This window comes from Martes martes (genome assembly GCF_963455335.1).
Source record: "Martes martes genome assembly, chromosome: 18".
In the NCBI taxonomy this organism is placed as follows: Eukaryota; Metazoa; Chordata; class Mammalia; order Carnivora; family Mustelidae; genus Martes; species Martes martes.
In genome coordinates this window covers 40,207,799-40,229,497 of record NC_137906.1, presented here as the reverse complement: position 1 = coordinate 40,229,497, position 21,699 = coordinate 40,207,799, and the positions used below count along the sequence as shown (strand labels likewise).

At 67.5% G+C, this 21,699-nt stretch overlaps 1 protein-coding gene across 1 annotated transcript in view; it reads left to right on the top strand.

The window, feature by feature from the left end:
* The window catches only part of CACNA1H (calcium voltage-gated channel subunit alpha1 H), a gene marked incomplete at its 5' end in the record, with an annotated part of 55,421 nt that overhangs the window by 15,071 nt on the left and 18,651 nt on the right, over positions 1-21,699 (top strand). The window contains 6 exons of the mRNA XM_080830403.1: positions 18,165-18,276; positions 18,358-18,491; positions 18,893-18,990; positions 19,990-20,149; positions 20,566-20,884; positions 21,043-21,135. Of these exons, the coding sequence (XP_080686529.1) occupies positions 18,165-18,276; positions 18,358-18,491; positions 18,893-18,990; positions 19,990-20,149; positions 20,566-20,884; positions 21,043-21,135 (916 nt within the window). The remainder of the gene's footprint in view (positions 1-18,164; positions 18,277-18,357; positions 18,492-18,892; positions 18,991-19,989; positions 20,150-20,565; positions 20,885-21,042; positions 21,136-21,699) is intronic.

The window sequence follows — 21,699 nt, the reverse complement described above, 5'->3', positions numbered from 1 at the left end:
TGGGAGCTGGTGTTTGGAGCCAGAGCCCGGTGTCCCCTCCCGCCATCGGGATTCTGTGGGTCAGACGGCCTTCCTCTCACTGTCGCCGTGCTCATCGTGGCTGGGATTGACAGGGGTGTCGGGGGGGCAGCCTGAGAGGGGCAGGGGCAGGGGCCCCATGCCTGGCCAGTCCCCTGCATGGGGTACTGGGGGAGAGCTTGGAGCGGACACACCCCTGCCCCGGCGGCGGTCAGGCGGTGGCTGTGTTGGGCAGGGGGCTCTGAGAGGGACCCGCCTCTGGTGCAGCCTCATCCCTGCCTCTGTGCTCCCCGTTCCTGACATGCCGCCTTCTCCCACCTCTGCCTTGGCTCCAAGTCCTCTCCCAGGACCACCCCCAGGGAAGGTGGCGTCCCCTGGACTAGCCCCAGTGGCCCTCCCCTTCCCCCGGGGCCACCTGCTGACTCCTGGCACAGCAGACAGCCCCAAACGCTGGGCCAGGCGTCTGGAATCCTGGGGTGAGCCCCTCTGTTATGCTGCCTGATGCCCGGAAGTTACCCCAGAGCACCCTCTGTCCCAGAGCTGCACCCTGTTCCGGGCACGAGCCCTGCCATGTCCCACTGGGAGCGGGGTGGGCAGGAAGCCTCGGTCGGGGGGAGTCCTGGATTGGAGCTCAGGGAGGAAGGGTCCCCACAGTCTGCCCCCCCCGTGAGTCCCAGCCAGTGCCTGAAGGTGGGAATCTTTGCCCTGTGCCCACCAGGCCTTCCTCTGGGCTGGGAGGGGGCTGTCGGGAGGGTTCTTTCTCCCGACATCCCCCTCACGGATAGTCACAGGGCTCCCCGCGCCTGCTGCGTGACCACGGGAACCCCCGGGGCAGCGGGAGGAGCCCCGCGGTAGAGCTCCGTACCCGTTCCTGTCTTCTCGGGGGCTGACGGCAGGTCTAGGCAGGGCAGCTGGACCGCGGTGTTAGCAGGGGCCTGGGACCCCTTCCACGGCCCTTCTCCCCTGCTGGGAGATCTTGCAGGGTCTGGCTGGGAAGTCTGGGGCTCGAGGCAGCAGGCATGTTTCCTGCACGTTTGAAATACGGCCTGCCGGCTGGTGGGAACAAGGGATGTTTTAATTCCTAATTTAGACTGTTTATCTGCAGAGTTCTGGAGGCCGGGCCGGGAAGAGACAGTGCCCCCCCCCAGGGCGCCTCCCGCCTCCAGCACTCTCCAGCTGCCTGGTGGGCACGGGAGGGGGGACCTCGCCTCGCGATCCGGCCCCCCGCCCCCCACGTGTTTCCGTGTGGTCAGACCCACGCCACCTGCTCCCCGAGAGGGGAGACCCCTCCACACGTCCTCCAGCCTTTTTGGGGCCCGTGGCCGTGGCCAGCAGTCTGGGAGCAGGGTGGGGGTGGGGGGCGGGCTCGTGGGACCTGGGAGTTCTGAGAAGTCTGGCAGCCGGGCTGGGCTGTTCCGCAGCGGCCTCTGGTCAGCTGGGAGTTTTACCGTAAAAGAGGGATTCGGGGAGGGAGGGGTAGGGACCAGGTGGTTGAAAGCATCTCAGCCACTTCCCTGAGTCACCTGTGGCTGCCCTGGGGTCGATGTCGTCTCTCTGACTCCAGCACCTGCTCTGCAGGGGGTGCTCAGCGGGGTGGGGTGAACACCTCGATCTCCTGCTCCCCGCGTGGGCTCGCCCCTCCACTCCTCGCCTTCGGGGCGTCCCCGTCCTAACTCCCAACCGGAGGGCTTGGGGCTCGGGGATCTCTCACGGCTACACAGTGTGTCGTCCCTCTGGGCTGGGAAGCTGCATCTTGGGGCAGGGGAGACTGGCCCAGGGTCCTGCGGCTCTTGGAGACCATGCCCCGGGGCCCCCAGGCTGGGCCGGCTAGGGGACATCCCCAAGCCTAGCTCCGCCCCCCCACCCCCTGCCCTGGCGCTCCCCACCGTCATCGCCCCGACCCAGCCCTGGCTGCCCTGTTCTGGTCCCGCCCCAAGCCTGCGTCACTGTGTGCCCCCCACCCGCACTGGCGTCCGTCTCCCCATTCTCCGACAGTGTGCTGTGGGGTCCGCACGTTGCCCTTCTGGGCAGCCCCACTCCTTGGGGGTGGCGCCTCTGGAAGTTGGGGGCCTGCAGCTGTGGGGGTGTTCCAGGGGGCCAGCAGGGGGGTACGAAGGCCAGGCCAGAAGCGGGGTGGGGGCTTGGGGACACCCTGTCCCTGGGAAAGCCGGCCAGGCTGTGTGGGGCCAGCCTCGGGCTGCCTGACGTCCCCCCGACCCCATGGCCGCTGTCCCTAGGTCCAGCCTGCCCGAGTCCCCCCCCCCCCCGGAGGCATGTTGCAGACCCGCACCCTCTGGAGCTCCTCCACGGAAGCTTCCGGATACTTGCAGGAGGGCTGCGGGTGTCAAAGGATCCTCTGGAATGTGCCTTACGTGTCCGATGGGAACAGCCCTTGCATTCCCCCCGGAGCTCGGCATCCCCGGGTTTCGCCTGCTCCCCCCAGGCCCCCCCACCAAGAGGGCCGGGCCCCCCTCCCCCGGGCAGCACGCCCCACGACGGGCAGAGGGAACCCCAAGATGTGGGCACAGCAGGCGACCGCGTGCCCGCGCTCCTCTGAGCCCGGGGATTCCCTAATTACGGGATTTGTCACGAAAGCGCCGGCTTCCGACAGCGAAGAGACGTGCGTCCCTTTGCCCAGTGCTCCCCCCGGGCATCCGCAGCCCCAGCCCCATGGAGCCTGGGCAGATGCGGGAGGGCGAGTCTGGTGCCGCTTCGGGGGCGTGGGGACCCCTCCGTGTGGCTGGGAGGGCCCAGAGGTGCCTGTGTCCCGGTGGGTGTTGGCGGTGAATCGTGGCCTGGTGGTTCCAGAGACCAGTCAGGACTCTGGGTGCAGGGACTGCACACCGTCGGGGGGTCCCTGGGCAACAGGGGTGTCCTTCAGGGCGCGGGAGCCTCTGGCTCGGGGTGACTTGGGCCGGGGTGCTGGAGCGTGCTTGCTGTCGGCTTGCTGATGGCCTGCGAGCCCCGTGTGCGGCGTCCTCTGCGCCGGGAGTGCCCGGGCCGCAGGGGACGGCAGACGGACGGCCCCGGGAGCGCGTCTTGCCATGTGCCTCACCGGGACTGGACGGCAGCAGGCCTGGCCGTCCTCGGGTGGTGAGCCGCTCCGAGTGTCAGCCTTTCTTCTGTGGCGACACGGAGGCTGAGTGAGGAGGGGCCCGTTCACAGCTCGGCGAGCCCTCGGCCGGCTCCCGCGGACGGACCGGGCGGACCCGCGGGCGGACCGGGCCCCGTCCTGCTGCTGTGGGGTGAGGTCAGGGAGCTGTGGGGAGGCTCCTCGTCTGCCTCGCCTTCCCACGTGGTATTTTGTGGGGTGGACGTGGTTCCCTGTCGTCTGGGCGAGGGGGATCCGCGGTCCCTGAGAACACACACGTGGAGTTCCCGGGGGCCTGACTGCCCACCCTGGCCCGGGCACTGGGAGCCGCGGTTCACCCTGACACTGGGTAGTCAGGCCCGTGGGTCTGTGTGGGTCGCTCTGGGCTTCACAGTCCCTCCTTTTTGACCCCATTCCTTCTTGGGGCCATTCCTTTGGTGGGGACTGGACCCCAGGGCAAGGGAATAACACCCGTGGGCAGCTGGATGGAATTTTGCTCACAGACGCTCGCAGATCTCTCTGCTGGTGGACAGCCTGACCCCCAGCCAGGCTGACCTCGGGGCGGCGGGACGGGGGAGAAGCCATGCCTCGGCCAAGCCGGAGGTGGGAAGGATGGGGCCGCGAGCTCTGGAGGGGGGTTGCTGCTCTGCCCAGGCCCCCGGGGTCCAGTGGAGCTCGTGACCCCCACCCCTCGGGGCGCCTGGTGCCTCCTGACCAGCAGTGGGGGGACAGCAGCAAGCGTGGGCAGCCCGTTGCCCTAGGGAGGGGAGAGGTGCCCCATCGTTGGTTTAAAAAAAATGACTCGGATGATTCACAGAAGCCTCCCCTTTCCTGCTGGTTTCCAGGAACTCGACTTCAACATAATGGATCGAGTTATTAGGGGATCAGCTCGGACTCGGGCGGCTGGAGGGGAGCCAGGCTAGGCCGACCGGCACGCCACAGGGCTGCGAGACTCCCCAGGGCCCCCCTGCGGTTGGGGCTGGTGGGCCAGTGGGCTGGGCTCTCAGCTGGGTACAGGGAGGCTGGGGCCCAGGGCACCAGGGGCGCAGGTGCACCCTTCCAAGGAGGCCTTCCTGGGGGCATGACTCCTGGAAGGTGAGGCCCTACTGTGTGCAGAAGCCTGTATCTGGAGCCCCAGCTGGGCTGAGGCCCTACTGTGTGCATGATCCACCGCTGTCTCGGTGTGCGCACAGGCGCACCTACTGAGCGAAGCCTGCGGTGCGCAGGGTTTTCCTGAGGCTCTGTTCTGCCTTGAGGGTTGAGCAGGCTGTGCTCTGAGAGGCCCGGGAGGACCCCTCACCCCCAGGAGGCCCCAGGTGTGGGGTGGGCAGTCCCAAGGACCCTGTCCTGTCCAGTGCTGCGCAGGGGTGAGGAGTGGGCTTGTCTCGTGAACTCGGGACACAGCCCCGTCACTGGCCCTGGCTCTGCCCCGCCGCAGGTCGTCCTGTCCCTGCTGCTGTGTCCCCTGCCTCCACTGCCGGGCCTTCACACAGCCCAGCGCTCCTCCGTCCCCTCACTTAGGCCTGGAGCGGTTCTCGCCGCACTGACGTCCTTGCCGGACGCGTCACCCGCTCCTTGCCATCCTCCGGCTGGCTCCCTGAAGGCGGGCCCTCGCGTGCTTACTCCTGTCCAGGGACCCGGAGCAGGCCCGACGCACAGTAGGTGCTCAGTGAGGGAGGTCGAGGCGCGCTTTGTGGCTCCCGAAGCAAGCGTGGCGTGTTCCCAGGCAGAAGGCAGACGGTGCGCTGTAGGGGGCCGGCGCGTTGGGATGAACCCCGGCCAGTCTGAGCAGGTACCCACACCTGTGTCGGAGCCGCCGGGCCCCCATCTCCCACCAGCTCCTCCCGCCCTCTCCACCCTGACAGCCTGGGCTCTGCCTCAGGGTCCTCTGTCTGCCCGTGGCCTGGGGCTGCCGTTACCTCAGGGACATCCTGGTGGCCATCTAGGGGGTGGTGCCCGGTCCAGCCCACTGGATTCTGGGGGGGGGGGGGTGCCTGTCCCCACAAGGTTGGTGGCCAGCCACCCGGCTGCTGCTGGAGCGGCACCCCCTCGGGCCAGACCAGGCCGAGCCTGTGTCTGGGAGGTGTTCACAGAGAGCTCGGGGACTGAAGTGTGCCCGCCGTCCGTCTGGGCAGCAGGCCACCACCGATTTCTGGAGCTCGGTGGGGACAGGGCGTCAGGGCCACACCTGCCTGCAGGGGTGCGGCGGCCACCGTCTTTGCTCGCAGCTTCTGTGACAGACACCACGGAGTGCGTGTGTTCCTGCCAGGGCTGGAGGCCGGCGAGGCCGAGGTCCAGGCATAGCTGGGCCGGGTCCTCCTGGGCGTCCCCTCAGCTCTCGTGAGGACGCCAGTCGGAGGGGATTTGGGCCCATCCAACTGACCTCAGTTTACCTAAATCACTTCGAGACCCATTTCCAAACGCAGGCCCGTTCTGAGGTCCTGGGAGTTAGGGCTCCTGCAGGGGAATCGGGATCACAGTTCAGCCCGCGGCAGCGGGGGCTGGGGGCAGGGCTGGGAGGGAGCGCCCCATCGCTGGTGGCTGAGCAGGGAAGGTGCCTGTGGCCCGGGTGCAGGGGGCCGGAATCCCCTCAGGCCTGGCACTGTGGACTCTGCCTGGACCCCAGGATTCCTCACATGAGCGAGTCCCGCCCCCGCCTCCGCTCGGGCCGGAAGGGGCCTCTTGTACTGTAGGTGCACGCGAGGGACCCCGGGCCACAGTCAGATCCGGGCCGTGTTCTGTGCGTTCCGCCGTGGTCAGAGGGATGGCGTCAGCCCTGAGCTGTGGGCAGGCGCACCAAGGATGCTGGCAGGGGCGGCCCTGTGTAAATGTCAGGGCCAGGGGTCGGGCCGGGCTCGGCGGGGGCCCCGGGGGCCCTGGAGGCACCGAGGACAGCAGCACCGGGTGCTGAGCTCAGTCCTGCTGCTTTCAAGTTGAAACCCACCATCGGAGGTTCTGGGCGGTCCTTTGCAAATGTCACCGCTATTAATAACCTGGGGGCGGGGCCAGAGGGCCTCTGGGGTCCCCAGCGGGCTGGGCCAGGGGAGGCAGCTCCCTGTGGGGTGTGGGGGGCCTGCCTAGGCCTTCCCGAGGGGCTGGGCTCAGCACAGGTGGGGGTCTCCTCAGGGGCAGTGTGCTCTCCAAGGGCCAGGAGAGGTGCCCAGCGGGCCTTGAACTTGCCGCACGAGCAGGAGCTTGCTTCTCCCGGGCCTTCCGGTGTCCGTGTGTAAGATGGGGTTCGTCGGAACCCGTGGCTCCGGAGCCTTTCCGGGGGATCCTACAGCTGCCTCACGGGCGGGTCTGGACTGCCTGTGGGTGTGGACGGCCAGCGCCCTCGCAGGGAGGAAGAGCAGAGCTGGGCATCTGGGGGTCTGGGGGGCACCTGCCGGCTCTCAGTGGGGGGCTCCCTGGCCTCTGCTGCCGCGGCCTCCGGTCCCAGTCCCAGCGCAAGCATCTGAAAGCCCCGTGTTCCCATCTACCACCAGCGCCCCAACCCCGAGTGTCCCTGGCCGTCGCTTCTCAGAGCGGAAGGCAGCCCAGCTGCGTCTCGGGTCGGGGGTGGGAGCCGGGCGTCCCACTCTAGTTGTGGCTCCTGCGGCCAGCCCGAGGCTCGGTCCTGCTTGGGGCCGATTCCCACAGTGCGGGGGACATGGTGCTGGTGGGGCCCGCAGGACCGCAGCCCCCGTGGCTGGTGTCTATTGGACATTCATCCCTCGGGAGCCAGCGAGGGCTGGAGCTGCTCTGGGGGGCCCCCGGTGCCCGGGACTTATCCGGAAGTTTCTAGATGCTGCCCTCTCTGCCAGTGGTGAGATCTCCACCCACCCAGCCTTGGACTCTGCTGAAGCGTCCTCCTCGGAGCAGCCCCGGGGCCTCTGCCCAGCAGTTCTCAGCCCGCGGGAGGGCAGGCCCCATCCGGTGGGGCGGCTGCTGCCTCGGGGGCCTGGCGGGAGGGCAGTGCCCGGTGGTGGTGGTGGGCGAATCGCGGAGCAGGCAGCCGGCTGTGGAGGGCGCGTGGCCCCCGAGGCTGGCAGGCTACTTTGACCAGCCAGAGTGGTCCGAGTGCCCTGCTCTCAGGGCCCCCAGGTGGCCCTCCTGTGCCCGGGACAGGGGCTGCATTTCTGCCCAAGCCCCTGGGGATTCTTACCCACGGGAAAGTCTGGGAAGGAGCCCTGTGGGCATCTGTCATGTGGGTGGGTGGGGCTTGGACTCTGGCGTCCCCGATCTCAGCTGGGAGGTTTGGGGGCCCCCCTCCCAGCGGGAGGCTCGGGCTGCGGTGCCCCCGTGGGCCATGTGACAGCAGGTGGCCAGAAGGCCTGTCCCCTCAGTACCCAGGTGCCAGGCGACGCTTGGGAGGCTGGGATTTCCCGGGGCGGGGGGAGGGCGGCGGCTGGTGTTGGGGGCGGGTGTGGGAACAGCCCGGCTGCGGGGCCCCCTTGCCTACCTGTGGGGTGAGCCAGGCTCCCACGTGTACAGAGTGGCGTGTCTGCACATGGTGCATGTCCCCGCCACGGTCGCCGTGTGTGCCGGCGTGGGCAAGACTGTGAGGGACTGGGCCTCCCTGGCTCCAGCCCTCCGGGCCTGGTTCTGTGGCAGCAGGACCTCCTCCAGCTTCCCTCGGACCCTGGGGCCGTGGTCTCGGAGGCCTGCCGGTGGGGGGGGGGGGCGACGGCATCTTCCAGGCTGGGCTCCCAAGGAGGGGACGTCCAGTCCCCCGGGGTCGCTAATTCCGGCCTCGGGCAGTTGTGCGGAGGGCTGAGGGCTGCTATTCCTGGCCCGGAGAATTCCTGTCCAGAGCAGGCCCTGAGGGCCCGTCCCCGCGGGCGGTCTGTCCTCTCCCCGGGGCCCTCCTGGCTCTGTGCCCCCTGCCCACGCCTTTCTCTTCCAGGGTCTGGGGGAAGACTTCACCTGGCAAGGCCGGCCCTTCCAGCCTTCTGCATTCAGGACAAAGCCAGCCTGAAGGGGTGGCCAGGTCCTGGGAGCCCGGCAGGCCCTCAGCTGTCCCAGCAGGAACCAGGCCAGGGCTGTGACCTGGGGATCCGTCAGGAAAGCTGGAGCAGTGGGAATGAAACAGCTCCATTTTCAGACAGGAAAGTCTCCGGGGGAGGGGGGTTGCAGGCCCTCAAGGCGCTTAGGCACGCTGCCACCAAGTGGCTGACAGGCTCCCCGTGAGGCTCCGTGGCCAGCACAGGCAGGCGCCCTGCAGGCACAGTGATGGGAGGTAGGAAGGGGTGCTTTTCCACTCAATTATGCCTTGAAAAAAAAATCCCAAATCAAGCTCTTTATTAAGAGCTAAGTAGAGACATTAGCACTCTTCCTAATTAGTATGGTCTTTAAAATTGTGTGCAATTAGAGGGAGCTGTGGGCATGTGCTCGGGCTCCTTGAAGTCTATGTCAGTGAGCGTTTCATGTTGTTTGAGGGGCGGGGGGCTCTTCCTTCAGGAGAAAAGCCAACCACGGGCCCCCCTCCTTTCAAGGCGAGCGCCGGAAGCTGTGTGCGTGTGTCATTGTTCACACACAGCCCTGCTCAGGTGCATGTGTACGGGGCGTGCATGGTGCACAGGGATGAGAGGTACGCATGCACACGCCCAGACACGCCCCAGGCTCACGCTGGTGCCGGGGTCTGGGTGGCCAGGGCCATGCCCGGCCTGCCTGTCCTCGTGCCCCCCTCCTGTGGCAGATGGACACAGGTGCCACTCGGGCCAGGACAGTGCCGTGGCTGCATTGGCTCGGAAATCACGCGGGCGGGAGGGGCCTCTGTGCCTCGAGCCACGGACAACATACCCAGGCCCTGGGCTCTGCTGGGGGTACGCGGAGGGGCCCGGGGGTCCAGAGAGCGGGTTCATTGTAGGTCAGGGTCAGAGGTGCTGAAGTCTCCAGGTCGCCGGTACGGGGAGCAGCTCTCAGAACAGAGGAAGAATATTCTGGCAGTGGGAGCATCCCCACATGGGGAGAGGGCTTGTAGCCGCTCAGCTTCCCCGGAGAGGTGCTCTCCCAGGAACAGCCCAGCCCCCTGAACTCCCCGTCCCCCCCGCCGCCACTCCCCCCACCGTGTGACCCTGAGCCGCTGGCCGAGAACAAACAGCTCCATGTTTGGCCAGCCATGCCGCCTCCCCACCCCGGCCAGAGCCGAGTGAGCATGAGTCACGCAGGCCTAGGCTGTGGGTGGGGGGACAGGGACGGGGACAGAGTTGGGGAGGAGGGTTCCCTGCAGCAAAGTCTGGCCGGAGGGCAAGCGGGGAGGCTGGGGCTCGGAGCAGAGGGAACCATTTAGGAAAGGCCATGGGGGACAGACTGGGCACAGAGGCTGGCCCCTGTGTCAGAGCAGGGAGGGGACGGGGTCCCGCTGCACCCCACAGGGGCCGTGGCAGGTCCCGTCACTAGGGTGCTGGGTGAGCCACGTCCAGGGAGTTCTTGACAGGTGGCATCCCCGGGGGCAGTGGTCCTGTGTCCACGGCGGTGATGAATGGGGGCTGGCCACAGGGGACCAAGGCCCTTCCCTGCGCAGAGCCAGCGTTGTGTGGTGGGAGAGGCTGGGAAAGCCCTTTATTTGTGACTTCAAAGAGTGTGTCTTCAGCTGCACCTGGCGGGGACCCTTGGTCCCCCGGACCCCGCTCCTGTCCTCCCCTTCTTCCCGGACACTGACAGGACTTTCTGGGCTGCACTCCTTTCCCCCAGATAAAGCCCTGGGGTGGTGGTCCCAGGGGAAGGCGTCCGGACAGCAGGGTCTGGGCTGAGCTGTGGAGCTGGTAGAGGGTGTGAGCTGGGGGTTAACCAGCTGGGGGACCCCTCCCAGCGCCCCCCTCCCCTTCCCAGCAGCTGGTTATCTTGGCAGCAACCTTGGGAAGGAGAGGAACTTCCTTCCACCGTGGTCAGGAGTGGCTGCCTCCTGCCCCTTGCAGAGGGCCCCCTGGGCGACTGGACTAAATGCCCATGTGGGCATCGGGGTTGGTGGCACAGAGGCCCTATTCCAGGAGCCCCATAGGCACCGTCGGTTCCCGCAGCTGCTGGAGGACGCCCCCTGCTCCCACGGCGGCAGGTCTGGCGTGGCTAGCCCTGTCCACGGCTGTAGGGGAGGGTGCCTGCTTCCCCCCATAGCCCAGCATCCTGTCCCCCCGACATCCGGGAAGTTGGCACGGCTGTCAACGTGTTCCTGCGGGCGGTGGCCTGGGCATGCCGGGGCAGGGAAAGGTGATCGTGCCACCAGGCTGCCACAGAGGGGTGTAGCCACGGACACGTCTGTGTGCCCACTTGGCAGGCCCCTGGCAGAGCTGAGCAGCTGCCGTGGGACCCTCCCACCACTTGTTGAGGCTGTGCCGGCGTCCTCAGTCGCCGTGGCAGCCTGCAGTGTGGACACCAGCCGGCTGGGCCCGAGGGTGGATCCCACGTATGGGGGAGCCTCTGCAGCAGAAGCATCCAGGCCCTAGCAATGCCGTGCCGCTCCCCGGGGACCCGGTGTGTGAGCAGGTGCACAGGTGACTGTCTCACTGCCCCCCGGCCCCACGTCCGCAGGTGAACATCCCAGCCTGGGCGGACCTGGCGCGACAGGGAGAGCCTTACTCCGTAACATCCCTAGTGAAGTAAACGGGAGTGTTTGTAACTCTGCCCAGTAGCAAGGGGAGGTCCGTCTGCCCCGGGGGGCTGTGCCGGACCCCCAGGCTGGGGCAGAAGTCTGGAGGCCTCAGGGGACCCTCCGGCGGCCGGGAAGTGGGCAGGATCCACAAAGGTCTCCGTTCCACACCTTCTGCCCAAGGGGGCCTCTGTGCTCCAGGGATGAAGTCAGCCGCGGGAGCCCAGGCTGCCCTGGAGGCGGCGTCCCCACTGGGGCACTGATACCAGGGAGCGGCCCCCCGCCTGCGGCTCCAGCTGGGGCCTGGGGGCCCTGAGGCTGGGGGCGTTATTGGCAGATGCACAGGTGTGGACCCTCCTGAGGCACGGGGTTGTATGGCCAAAGCCTTGGGCCCCACCAGGACCAGGGGTGCCCTGCGGGGCCAGGCCCAGTTTGCAGGTCACGGGGGTTAACCGGGCTCACGGCCCAGGGTGGGGGCTGAGCGACGCTGGCTTAGTCCCGGCCTGCAGCTGCCACTGTGCCTCCGAAGGCTCCCCCGTGGCCAGACTCTCCGGCCCCGGCACCCCGGCTACCAGGAGCTGTGGGAGGCGTCCTCGGATGCCCTCCCTGTGGGCAGCTGGACCCATGGTGGGGAGCTGCCAGGAGGACTCAGGAGCGCTGGCCCCAAGGAGGACTCGGTGGCCCCGAGTCGGGGGGTGGCTGTGCCCTGCAGGAGGGCTGAGAGTTTGGGGAGCCGGGAGGGGACCCCCACCCATGCCAGTGCAGGGCCTCTGTGTCTGCCCTGTGAGTGAGTGACCGCAGTGATGGGACTGGGACTCCCGCAGGATGGACATGGACTTTTCTGGTCACCGAGGTGACCTGCGCCGGCTGTAAAACTCCCCGTCCTCCGTGAGCAGTCCTGGGGAGGGGAGTGCATTCACACTGCCATGCAAGCTCCCGCCCTCCCTAGTTCCAGAACATTCCATCACCCCGAAGGGAGCCTGTCCCATTAACTCTCACCCCCCTGCCCCCGGCAGCCATGGGTCCCTGGTCTGCCCGCGTGTCTCTGTCCTGCTTCGTAGACTCGGGGTCTTACAGCCCTGTTCTTGTGCGCCTGGCTTCTCCCTGCGCGTCCGGTTCTCTGGGTCGGCAGTCGCACCAGCGTCGGCACGCCGAGCAGCGTCGCGTGGATGGACCACATGCTGCTGTGCGTTAGTGGACGTTGGGGTGGTCTCAAGCCCTGCTGCTGGGAACACGCGCGTGCTAGTGTGTCTGAGGACCCGGTTCCACCTCTGGGTGTGCTTGAGGGGGGCGCTGTCGAGCCACGCGGGAATGTCAGGGGGCACCATTGGAGGGTTTTGGACAGTGGGCTGGGCCCGGCCCCCGGGGCAGGGGGAGCTGCCCGGCTGCCCAGCTCAGCCGCCGTCCGTCTTGCGTGTCTCCCTTGAGGGCTCCCTGGAGGTGCTCACGGAGGCCCAGTGGGTCTCTGACGGTGCAGCGGAGCGGGTCCCGCGCGCCGAGGCTGGTCCAGGAGGAGCCGTGTCGTTAGTGGTGTGCGTCTCTGGTAAGAACATGCCGCTTCCCGTTCAGACGCTGGGCCAGGAGGAGGCTGTCGCCAGCGTGTTGCTGTGGTAACGTTGGAAGGTGGGCTTGCCAGCCGGGTGCGGAGCAGAAGGCCCGTGGACTCCCGCCACCGTGAGCAAGGGGCCGAGTGTCTGCCCTGGTCGGGGGGGCCCTTCCCAGGCCTCCCCCGGCCTCCCCCACGCTGGCAGCCATGCAGTGTGGGTCTGGGCAGTGAGACGCCTCACTGTGGTGGTCCCACGCGGCCTGAAGAGGCCCAGAGGACAGAGGTGGGGCAGAGCCCAGGTCCCGTCCCTCCTGCTCCCTGCACTGAGCCGTGCCCCCCCCCCACGGGAGCTTCTCCCAGACGTTCCACATGCCTCTTCGTGCATGTATGTCCACCCATGTCCTAGGGAGCCGGGCCTTTCCACGGTGATTCTCTCCGTGCGTGCTTCCCGCCACTGCCATGTTCCCCTCCGTCCAGCCAGGATGGGTTTCTGTGCTCATCCCCCAGCCTCCCGCCCTGACCACAGAGATGTGACGTTTAGCTTCCCTGGCTGTCGACTGCACTTCTGGGCTCACCGGCCTGGCCACACGCACCCTTGGGTGCCTTCCCCAGCTCCCCTGCACTGCCCTTGGCCCAGCCGTCGGATGGGGGCTGGGAGGGGCCCGGGCCGGGGAAGGCCGCGCCGTGCTCTGTGAGGTCGGCCGGGTCGGGGGATCCCCGGGGCTGCCCGCGGGGCCCCAGGATCTGATCTGCAGCTGGCTGGGTCCCATGTTGGGTGTTCCTTCCCGCCCCAGAGCCGTTCTGTCTGTAGCCACCCACTCAGATGAGTGGGGACCGCATATGTCTTCCTGTTGGTGACCCAGGATTGTTCTGTCCTGCAGAAGGGGCTTTCTCCCCCCCGTGAACAAACACAGGCTTTTCTCCTTGAACAGATTGCAAAAGCAAGGTTGAACGCTCAAGAGATGGGAGGCTGGGGGGGGGGGCCAGGGGCGGGAGCAGCAGGCCTCGTGTGCGCAGCCGCAGGGAAGGGGTTGCCCACCAGCAGTCCATGGGGTGGGGGGAGCGCTTGGTGCCGAGTGTGGGGCCACTGTGCGTCTGAGGGCAGGTGCGGGCCTGTGGAGTGGCCAAGCTCATCCCCATACCTCCCCAGCCTGTCAGGGCCCTTCATCCACACCACACAGGAAGACTGCCAGCCCCATCGAGGTCAGAGGCTGGTGCCCGAGCGCTTGGAGTGGGGGGTTTGGGCTCGGTGTTCCTGATGGGCAGTGGATCAGGGTGGCCCCGGGCTGCCTCTTGGCTGTGCCCTGAGTCAGTAGATCCTGGCGGCGGGGGGCTGCCGTGGGTACAGGACGGACGACAGGGAGGTGGGGGAGGCTGCTGGCCTGACCTGGGCTGAGGCCACGAGGAAGAGACAGATGCCAGCCTGAGAGTTTGGAGGCTGTGGGCCGCCCCGCCCTGTGCCCCCTCCTTCCTGCCGCACGTGCCCCACTGCTTTGCCAGGCGCAGGGACGCTCACCAAGCTCTTGTGGATGTGGTCTGATGGGGTTTAGCTGGGGGAGCAGATTGCTCTGGGGGGCGGCAGGCGGGGCTGGCCTGCTTGGGGCTTTCTTATCTTCTCTCTGTCCCTGTGAGCTCACGGCGGCCACTCGGGGAGCCCAGCCTACGTGGTCAGGGCCTGGTCCCCATGAAGCCTGCATCGTGGCCACCCTCCACAGCCTTACAGCCACCATGTCCCCCACTGGTCTGCATCCCTCAGGGAGAGGTATCCAACTCCCCCATCTATGCTCCTGTCGAAAACACGATGTCCCCTTCCTCCATGTCCACAGCCAGCCAGGGAAGCTGAAGTGACATCATCAGGATGAGGAAGGGGCCCTGGAGCCTGCTGGGGGGTCCCCTCCACGTCTGATGATACCCGCCATCTCTCCCATGCTGCAGCTGGGGAAACTGAGGCTCAGGGTGAGGGGTGGATAGTGGTACTGTTGGGCCAGGCTGCGACCTGGGCGGGGGGCGGGGGAGAAGATGGCCACTCCACGGTTCTGGAGGCCCTGAGCCAGCAGGGCTGGGTGGCCATCAATGATGATTCGGCTCAGAGGTGCAGGACCACCCTTCAGTCACACGGTCCTGTGCCCTACAGGCCTCCGGGGGAACCTCCCAGAGCGTCAGGGTCCCCCGTTGGCACAGCTGCTGGTGAGGGGCTGACAGCCGCTGAAACGTGGGCTGAGTGTCCGTGAGCCCCTTCTGGCTTCCAGGTCCGGTCCTAGCAGCCTCACGCTTCCAGCCGATGACGCCTTCGTGCAGAGATGACTGTGCCTGCCACGGTCACCCCCACTTCCTGGCCGTCCCCACCCAGTGCCCACAGCCAGGGACAGGGGGGAGAGGCTGCTCTCAGGCCAGCACTGCCTTCAGAGCCTCGGTTGGTGCGCTTTGCTTAACCAGCTGGCAGTCTGAGGAGGAACGTGGATCGGTGGGTGGTTCCCCGGGAAGCCTGGGTCAGGGGGAGCAGCACGCCCCACTCCCACCACCTCGGGGCTGCTCAGCAGGTGGCCGGTCCACAGCCTCCTCCCCAGCCCCCAGCAGGCCTGGGGCAGGATGTCTTCAGCACCACGGACAGCGGTCACCTGGCTCGGCCCTGGACCCCACCTCCTCCCCCGCCGGGCCTGGTTTTGGGGTGTCTGTGTGGGGTACATTGGAGCCCTGGTGGCATGAGAGGCCATCCGTCCAGCACCAAGAGTGTCAGGACAGGACTGGGCTCCTCCTCCACCCCAGCTGGGAGAGGCCTGGCCTCGGGCGCCACTGGGAGAGTGCGAAGGTGGTGCAGCGCTGGCTGGGCACCTGCTAGCCCCGCCGGACCCAGCAAGACCTGGTGGGGAGGGAGGCAATGGGAAAGGCGGGCATCAGGCCAGGCCGGGGGGAATATGCTGGAAGGGTGGTGCCCGCACCGTGGGCGCGGTCCTCGAGAAGTCCCCAGCAGACAGGACCTTTGTTTCCAGGCTGAGAAGGGCTCTGGGACTCCTCGTCAGGCCTGTCTGGGCCCTGTCTCTCATTAATGGGCCACCCCCCACCAGCCTGGGTGGTGGTGCAGACCCAGCCCGGGCCCCGGGAGTTCCCTGGAGCTGGGACGGCTGGGCCTGGGGTAGTCGCAGGTTGTGGGTCAGGGGGCTCACGGCCAGACTGAGCCTGCCAGACCTCTGGCTCTGGGGTCCTGTGGCAGAGACAACGTCAGTCAGCGTCGGACTCGGCCCCTCCCTGTGCTGGTGTGGCCGCCGCCTCCTGGCTGTACATCACCGAGGCTTTCTTGGAACCCTGGTGGAAACTGACTAATTTGTAGAAGTTGGTTCAAACCTACAGGATTTTTAATTAAAATCCAGAAAATCCATCTGTGTGATTAAGTCTCTGGGAGTCGCCGGGCTCTGGGTGAGGAGCAGGTTGGCCCTGCCTGTCCTCGGCTGCCCGCTAAGGTGTGACGGGGAGGGGGTGGCCTTGGTGTGTGGTGACCCCTGGGCCGGCTGCCCTTTTCTCTGGGGAGCCCCCAGCCGTCTGCAGGGTGGCTCTGGAGGTCTCGGGAGAACCGTGTGTACATGTGCGCACCCTTACACACCCCCGCACAGACCAAGGCGAGGTCTTGGGGTCCAGGTGCAGGACCCCAGGGTCATTTCCTCCCGGGGGTGTGTCTGGGCTGGTTGGGGGCGGGGGGGCGTTATCATTAGGAGAGAAACCCCGAAGGGGCGAGAGCTCTTGGCAGTGGATGGAGAACTTCCGAGGTGCTGGGCTCGTGCTGACCGGTTGGGTCATCACAGTCACCCCAGTAGTGTCCCTACTTCTGCGATGAACCTGCACGCGTGCCCTCCTGGCTGGGCACCCGGGCTTCTGCCTGAGGGTTCCTGAGCCTGCCAGGCGTGCCTCATGGGTGGGGCAGGCAGGCCCGCGCCCACAGGACCAGCGGAGTCGGAAGCCACGGTTGGTAGGCGGGCAGCTTGGGAAGATGTGGAGGTAGGACCCCAAGCGGGGCTGTCCTTTCCTGTTACAGGGCCCTGGTTTATGGCTTGTCTTGGGGAGTGAGGGCCCCTCCCAGCCCTTGAGCTGAATAGTCTTGTGGGTCCTGGCCTAGAGGAGCCCGGGGCCTGGGTCTGCCCGGTGGGTCCTGGCCTAGAGGAGCCCGGGGCCTGGGTCTGCCCGGTGGGTCCTGGCCTAGAGGAGCCCGGGGCCTGGGTCTGCCCTGCTTTTGAGGGCAGAGGTCCTCAGCTTTGCCCGACACCAGCTGTGGGGTCTGGGGCGGGTCCCCTGCAGGAATCCCTTAGACCAGGAGATGCCTGTACTTGCCTCTTTCATCCCCACCTGCCTCTGCCAGGACCCCGAAGAGTGGCTAGGGGTCTTGAAGTAGTGAGGGTGGGCAGCAGTGATGGTTAGGGCCTTGAGGGTAGGTGGTGGGCTTCTTCCGGGCCAGGGGCAGGGAGGGGGGCGCGTGCACCTGCATCCACCTGGGTCAGGGGTGGGACGCACTGCCTCACACCCTCTAACCGTCACCCACCCAGAGCCTCCTGCTCCCCGGCTGGGCCTCGAGGGGATGTGGGGGTTCATCTCCTTGCAGAAAGGTCTGCTGAGCCATTCTAAACTGGGGACACCTCCCCCCGCGGTGACACGCACAGGTGTCCCTCCTCAGAGGTATGGCTGCAGCCTTTAAGGGACAAAGGGTCAGGAGGTTGGTACAGCCTAAGCACCCCTTGACAGCCTGGGACCTACCTGGTCAGTGCAGGGGGGCCCCAAGACGCCCCGGTGGAGGCTTGCTGGCGCACTGCAGGTGTGGTCGTCAGCCACAGGTCTCTGGCCCCGCATTCCCACCCGCCGGCAGGCACGCCAGGCCCCCTGGGTGGGGGCTGAGGACTGGGGCAGTGTGGGTGGGAACGGAGTGACGGTGCTGGCTCCGCCTCTGCCCAGAGTGGGGGTGCTGGGGGAGAGAGGGGAGGGGATGGGCTGCTTCCAGATCCTGATGTGGGGACAGCGTGTGGGGTGCACAGAATACCGCAAGCCCTGCCGGCCGCCGGACGTACCTGTCCACATTCACAGGGTTTGCATGGTGCCCGGCTCCCCACGCAGCCTGGCCCGGCCAGCCCCGGCCAGCCCAGCACAGGACGCCCCGAATCCCTAGTGCACCAACTGGGGTGGGGGTGCTGGGTACACCCCTTCCCAGAGACCCCCCACCCTGGGCCAGGGCACTCTACGATCTGTGGGGCCCTGGCGCCCCCTGGTGGCTGCTCCTGGGATGTCTGGGAGGTCGCAGGGGGGCTCTGGTCCCCACACCAGGGATACAGGGGTGCAGAGTGTGTGGGGAAGCCGCATTGCCTCCCGAGCCGGCTTCAGAGGCTCCCACTCCACTGGGACGTCCTCCTGTCAGCCAGAGTCCTGGACGGGGCTGATCACCATGGGCAGCTTTGGCTCTGGGACTGGGGGGGCTGGGGAGGGGGCGAGGAGGTGTCTTCCTGGGTCCCCGTTGGTGCAGGTGCTCAGGAGGAGTGTGGGTCCCCCGTGCCCAGCGGCTGCGCGGATTGAAAGCTCTCGGTCCCCGTCCCAGCAGCTGTGGTCGGGGCCCCCCGTCGGCCCGCTGGAGTCACGTAGGGATTAGCGCCAAGACGCGTTCTCGCTCCCCTCACGGTGTGTGCACGTCCGCAGCACGTGGGGGCCCAGGCTGGATGGAGCCCGTGAAATGACTCCCTAAGTGACCGGCCTCCGCTCGGGGCGCCAGTGTCGGGGGGAGCCCCGCGGAGGGACAGGGGACAGGGGCCCACGGGGGGGAGTGGGGTGTTGGCGTGGCACACGGGGGCCAGGGTCGTGGCTCTGCCTCTGCAGGCCCAGTGGATTGGGTGCTGGGGTGGGTCCCGGGACCCCGCTCCCCGTGCCGCCGCTCCCGTCCCCATCGTTGATCCTTAACTCGGCGCCCGGCCCACGTGGTTTGAGCACGTCAGCATGCTGGTCATCATGCTCAACTGCGTGACCCTGGGCATGTTCCGGCCCTGCGAGGACGTCGAGTGCCAGTCGGAGCGCTGCAGCATCCTGGAGGTGGGCCCGGGGCGTCGGGGGCGGGGGCCGGCCCCGGGGGCTGCCGGCAGACCCCGGTGCTCAGGCTCTGTCTCCCGCCAGGCCTTCGACGACTTCATCTTCGCCTTCTTCGCGGTGGAGATGATCGTCAAGATGGTGGCCCTGGGGCTCTTCGGGCAGAAGTGCTACCTGGGGGACACGTGGAACAGGCTGGACTTCTTCATCGTCGTGGCGGGGTACGCCCGCCCCCCGCCCCCGCCCCTGCCCCCCCGCTCCGTGCCCCCCGCCCCCCCCCCCGGGCCCTGCTAGCGACCGGGTCCCACCAGGAGGGGCAGGTGCGCTTTGCAGGGATCCGGTGGAGCCAAACTGGGAGGCAGCTGGGGCTGGGGTCAGTGCGGCCTCTGACAGGGAGCAGGATGCTGCCCCATGGCCGGCGGGGGCGGGGGAGGGGGGAGGACAGATGCGGATGGTCCATGAGTGGTGAGGGGCCCCAGGGGTACCCCCGGGAGGCACGGGGACCAGGCCCTCTGGCCTCAGTGGCAAGGTGCTCTGGAGAAAGGTGGTGTTCAGCCCTGCCCCCAGGGCCCTGCCCAGCCCCCAGCCGCCGAGCTTCCCTGTCCCTCTGCCCCTCCCCCAGCATGATGGAGTACTCGCTGGATGGGCACAACGTGAGCCTCTCGGCCATCCGGACGGTGCGCGTGCTGCGGCCCCTCCGCGCCATCAACCGTGTCCCCAGTGAGTGACCCTCCCCCAGGACAGGACTGCGCGTCCCGCTGGCCCTGCAGAGAGCTCACCGGGGTCTGCCGGGGCTGCTCCCAGATGCGGTGGCCCCAGCCCCGGGGTGGGGGGATGGCAAGCCTCCTGCCGCTCACCGCGGGGGGGCTCCTGGGGACTGGCCACTTGTTTTCTGGAGAGCACACAGCAAACCCGGACCAGGGTGGGGAGTGACAGTCTGCGCAGGGCCTGGGCTCCCCACCGTGCTGCTGGGCTAACCTCAGGCTCCCCATCTGCACTGCCTTTGAGGGTAATGCCGGGGGCTGCATGGGCCTTTTCTGCCATGTAGCGCCCACCCCCCAGGTTGCTGCTCTCCGAGGCCTTGGCACCTGCACCCCACTTCTGCTGGCCCAGAGTGCGGTTTGCTGACTCAGCCCTGCCCTTGCTTGTTCCGGGGGAGGAGTCAGTCCTCCTTGCTGAGGTCTGGGAGGGGACAGGCCCATGTGGGTAGGGGTCACACAGGGCTCGGCTGACCCGCTCCCGATTTCGTTTGCATCTATCCAGCACCAGGCGCCCAGGCTTCAATACTGCCTCTCAGCACACCGCCCCTGCCCTGGGGTCCCTCCCTCCAGGGCAGGGCTCGCCTCCGGCACGGTTCACGCAGGGCCTGGGAAGAAATGCTTCCTGGGCCCCGTACTCGTTGTACAACCCCGGGCTCCTGAGTGCTGGAGGCAGCCCAGAGCCTGAGCTCCTGGGGGCCCCGAGGCTGGGGCTGTTGGACTCCGCCAGCCCCCAGACCTTCTAGGCCCACGGTCTCGCTTTCCTTCACGTAGGTCTGATCCACAGGCGTCACGGGCCCTCGGGGCCTGCTGAGTGTGTGGGGACCCACTGCAAGTCCTCCCCAGAGTTGCCGATCCCACGTGTGAAAAGCGGGAGGGCTGAGGGCGCTCTGGAGGGGTGCGGGCTAGAGGGGGCACCGGGAGGGCTCTGCTGGGCTGACTTCCTCCCCTGCCCCTGCAGGCATGCGGATCCTGGTCACGCTGCTGCTGGACACGCTGCCCATGCTCGGGAACGTCCTTCTGCTCTGCTTCTTCGTCTTCTTCATCTTCGGCATCGTGGGCGTCCAGCTGTGGGCCGGCCTGCTGCGCAATCGCTGCTTCCTGGACAGCGCCTTTGCCAGGTGTGGGGCCCCGCGGGCTCTTGGGGCCACGTGCCCCCAGCAGGCTCCTCCCCTCCCGCCCCGCCCCAGATGCTTCGGCCTGGCCCCTAGATGCTCGCCCTCCGGTGCTCCACCCCTGCAGCCCCTAGGTGCCTCGCGCCCTCAGGCTCCTCCCCTCCAGTTCCGGTTCCAGGGACGCACTTTTCTTAGAATACTGTTAGCTGGGGTTTCTTCTGGGTCTGTTCTTTTCTCTGTTTTCACGGGTGCTTTTGTGTGCTTCTCTGTGAATCTGCTCGTTTCACCCTTTCTGTCCGCCCGTCGCGCTGTTTTCGGCACTCTCTATCTCACCCCTTGTTTCTCCGCGTCCCTCTGCTCTTCGGTCCGTCTGTCTCGTCTCTGCGTCCCTCTCCGGCTCCGGGACCGCCGTCCGCCCACAGAAACAACAACCTCACCTTCCTGCGGCCGTACTACCAGACGGAGGCGGGCGAGGAGAACCCGTTCATCTGCTCCTCTCGCCGAGACAACGGCATGCGGAAGTGCTCGCACATCCCCAGCCGCCGCGAGCTGCGCGTGGAGTGCACGCTGGGCTGGGAGGCCTACGGGCAGCCGCAGCGCGAGGGCGCGGCCGGTGCCGCCCACAACGCCTGCATCAACTGGAACCAGTATTACAACGTGTGCCGCTCGGGCGGTTCCAACCCCCACAACGGCGCCATCAACTTCGACAACATCGGCTACGCGTGGATCGCCATCTTCCAGGTGGGTCCCGGCTCTGCGGCGGAGGGTCCGGCCTCGGGTTCCCCATCAGCCGGGACGGGGCGGGGGGGCATTGCGTGTGCGGGGCCGCAGGGGGACCGGCGAGGAGACCCCGCCGCCCTCCCGGGGCCGTCCGTGTGTGCAGCCACCTGCCCCCGCAGGTGATCACGCTGGAGGGCTGGGTGGACATCATGTACTACGTCATGGACGCCCATTCCTTCTACAACTTCATCTACTTCATTCTGCTCATCATCGTGAGTGCGGGCGACGGGTCGAGCCCCGGGGGCTGGGCGGGGTCCTCACCGGTGCTTGCGGGTGGGGGTGCCCCGGCAGCGTGATGGCTGGCCCCGGACCGCCAAAGTCCCCTTTCGGTGGGTACTGTCGTGCCCCTTCCGAACGCCGCACCCTCCCAGCCCCCGCTGATGCTCACGGTCGGCTGAGCTGGCCGAGCCGCAGGGCAGGGCGGCAGAGGGCCAGGGCTGCCCGTGGGGCGGCGGGGGGCTTCTGCCCGGCCCCCAGCAGGACGGCATTGCTGGGGAACGCCCACCTCCAGGAGCCCTCCGGCAGCCCCCCCGCCCTCCCACAGCCGGGCCCCGTCTGGGGGCTGCAGGGGATGCAGGGCCGTATCTGGGGCTCCCGGACTGCCCCCGTGTTCATGGGCCTACAGACCCAGTCCTTCGTAGAGCAGGCTGCCCCAGAGGCATGGGTCTCTCTAGCGTAGGTGCCCTCACCAGGCACAGCCCTCCACAGTGTACGTGGGCCTCCAGGCTCGGAGGTGACTGGAGCAGGGTCTGCGAGGACCCCGCTGTGAACACAGG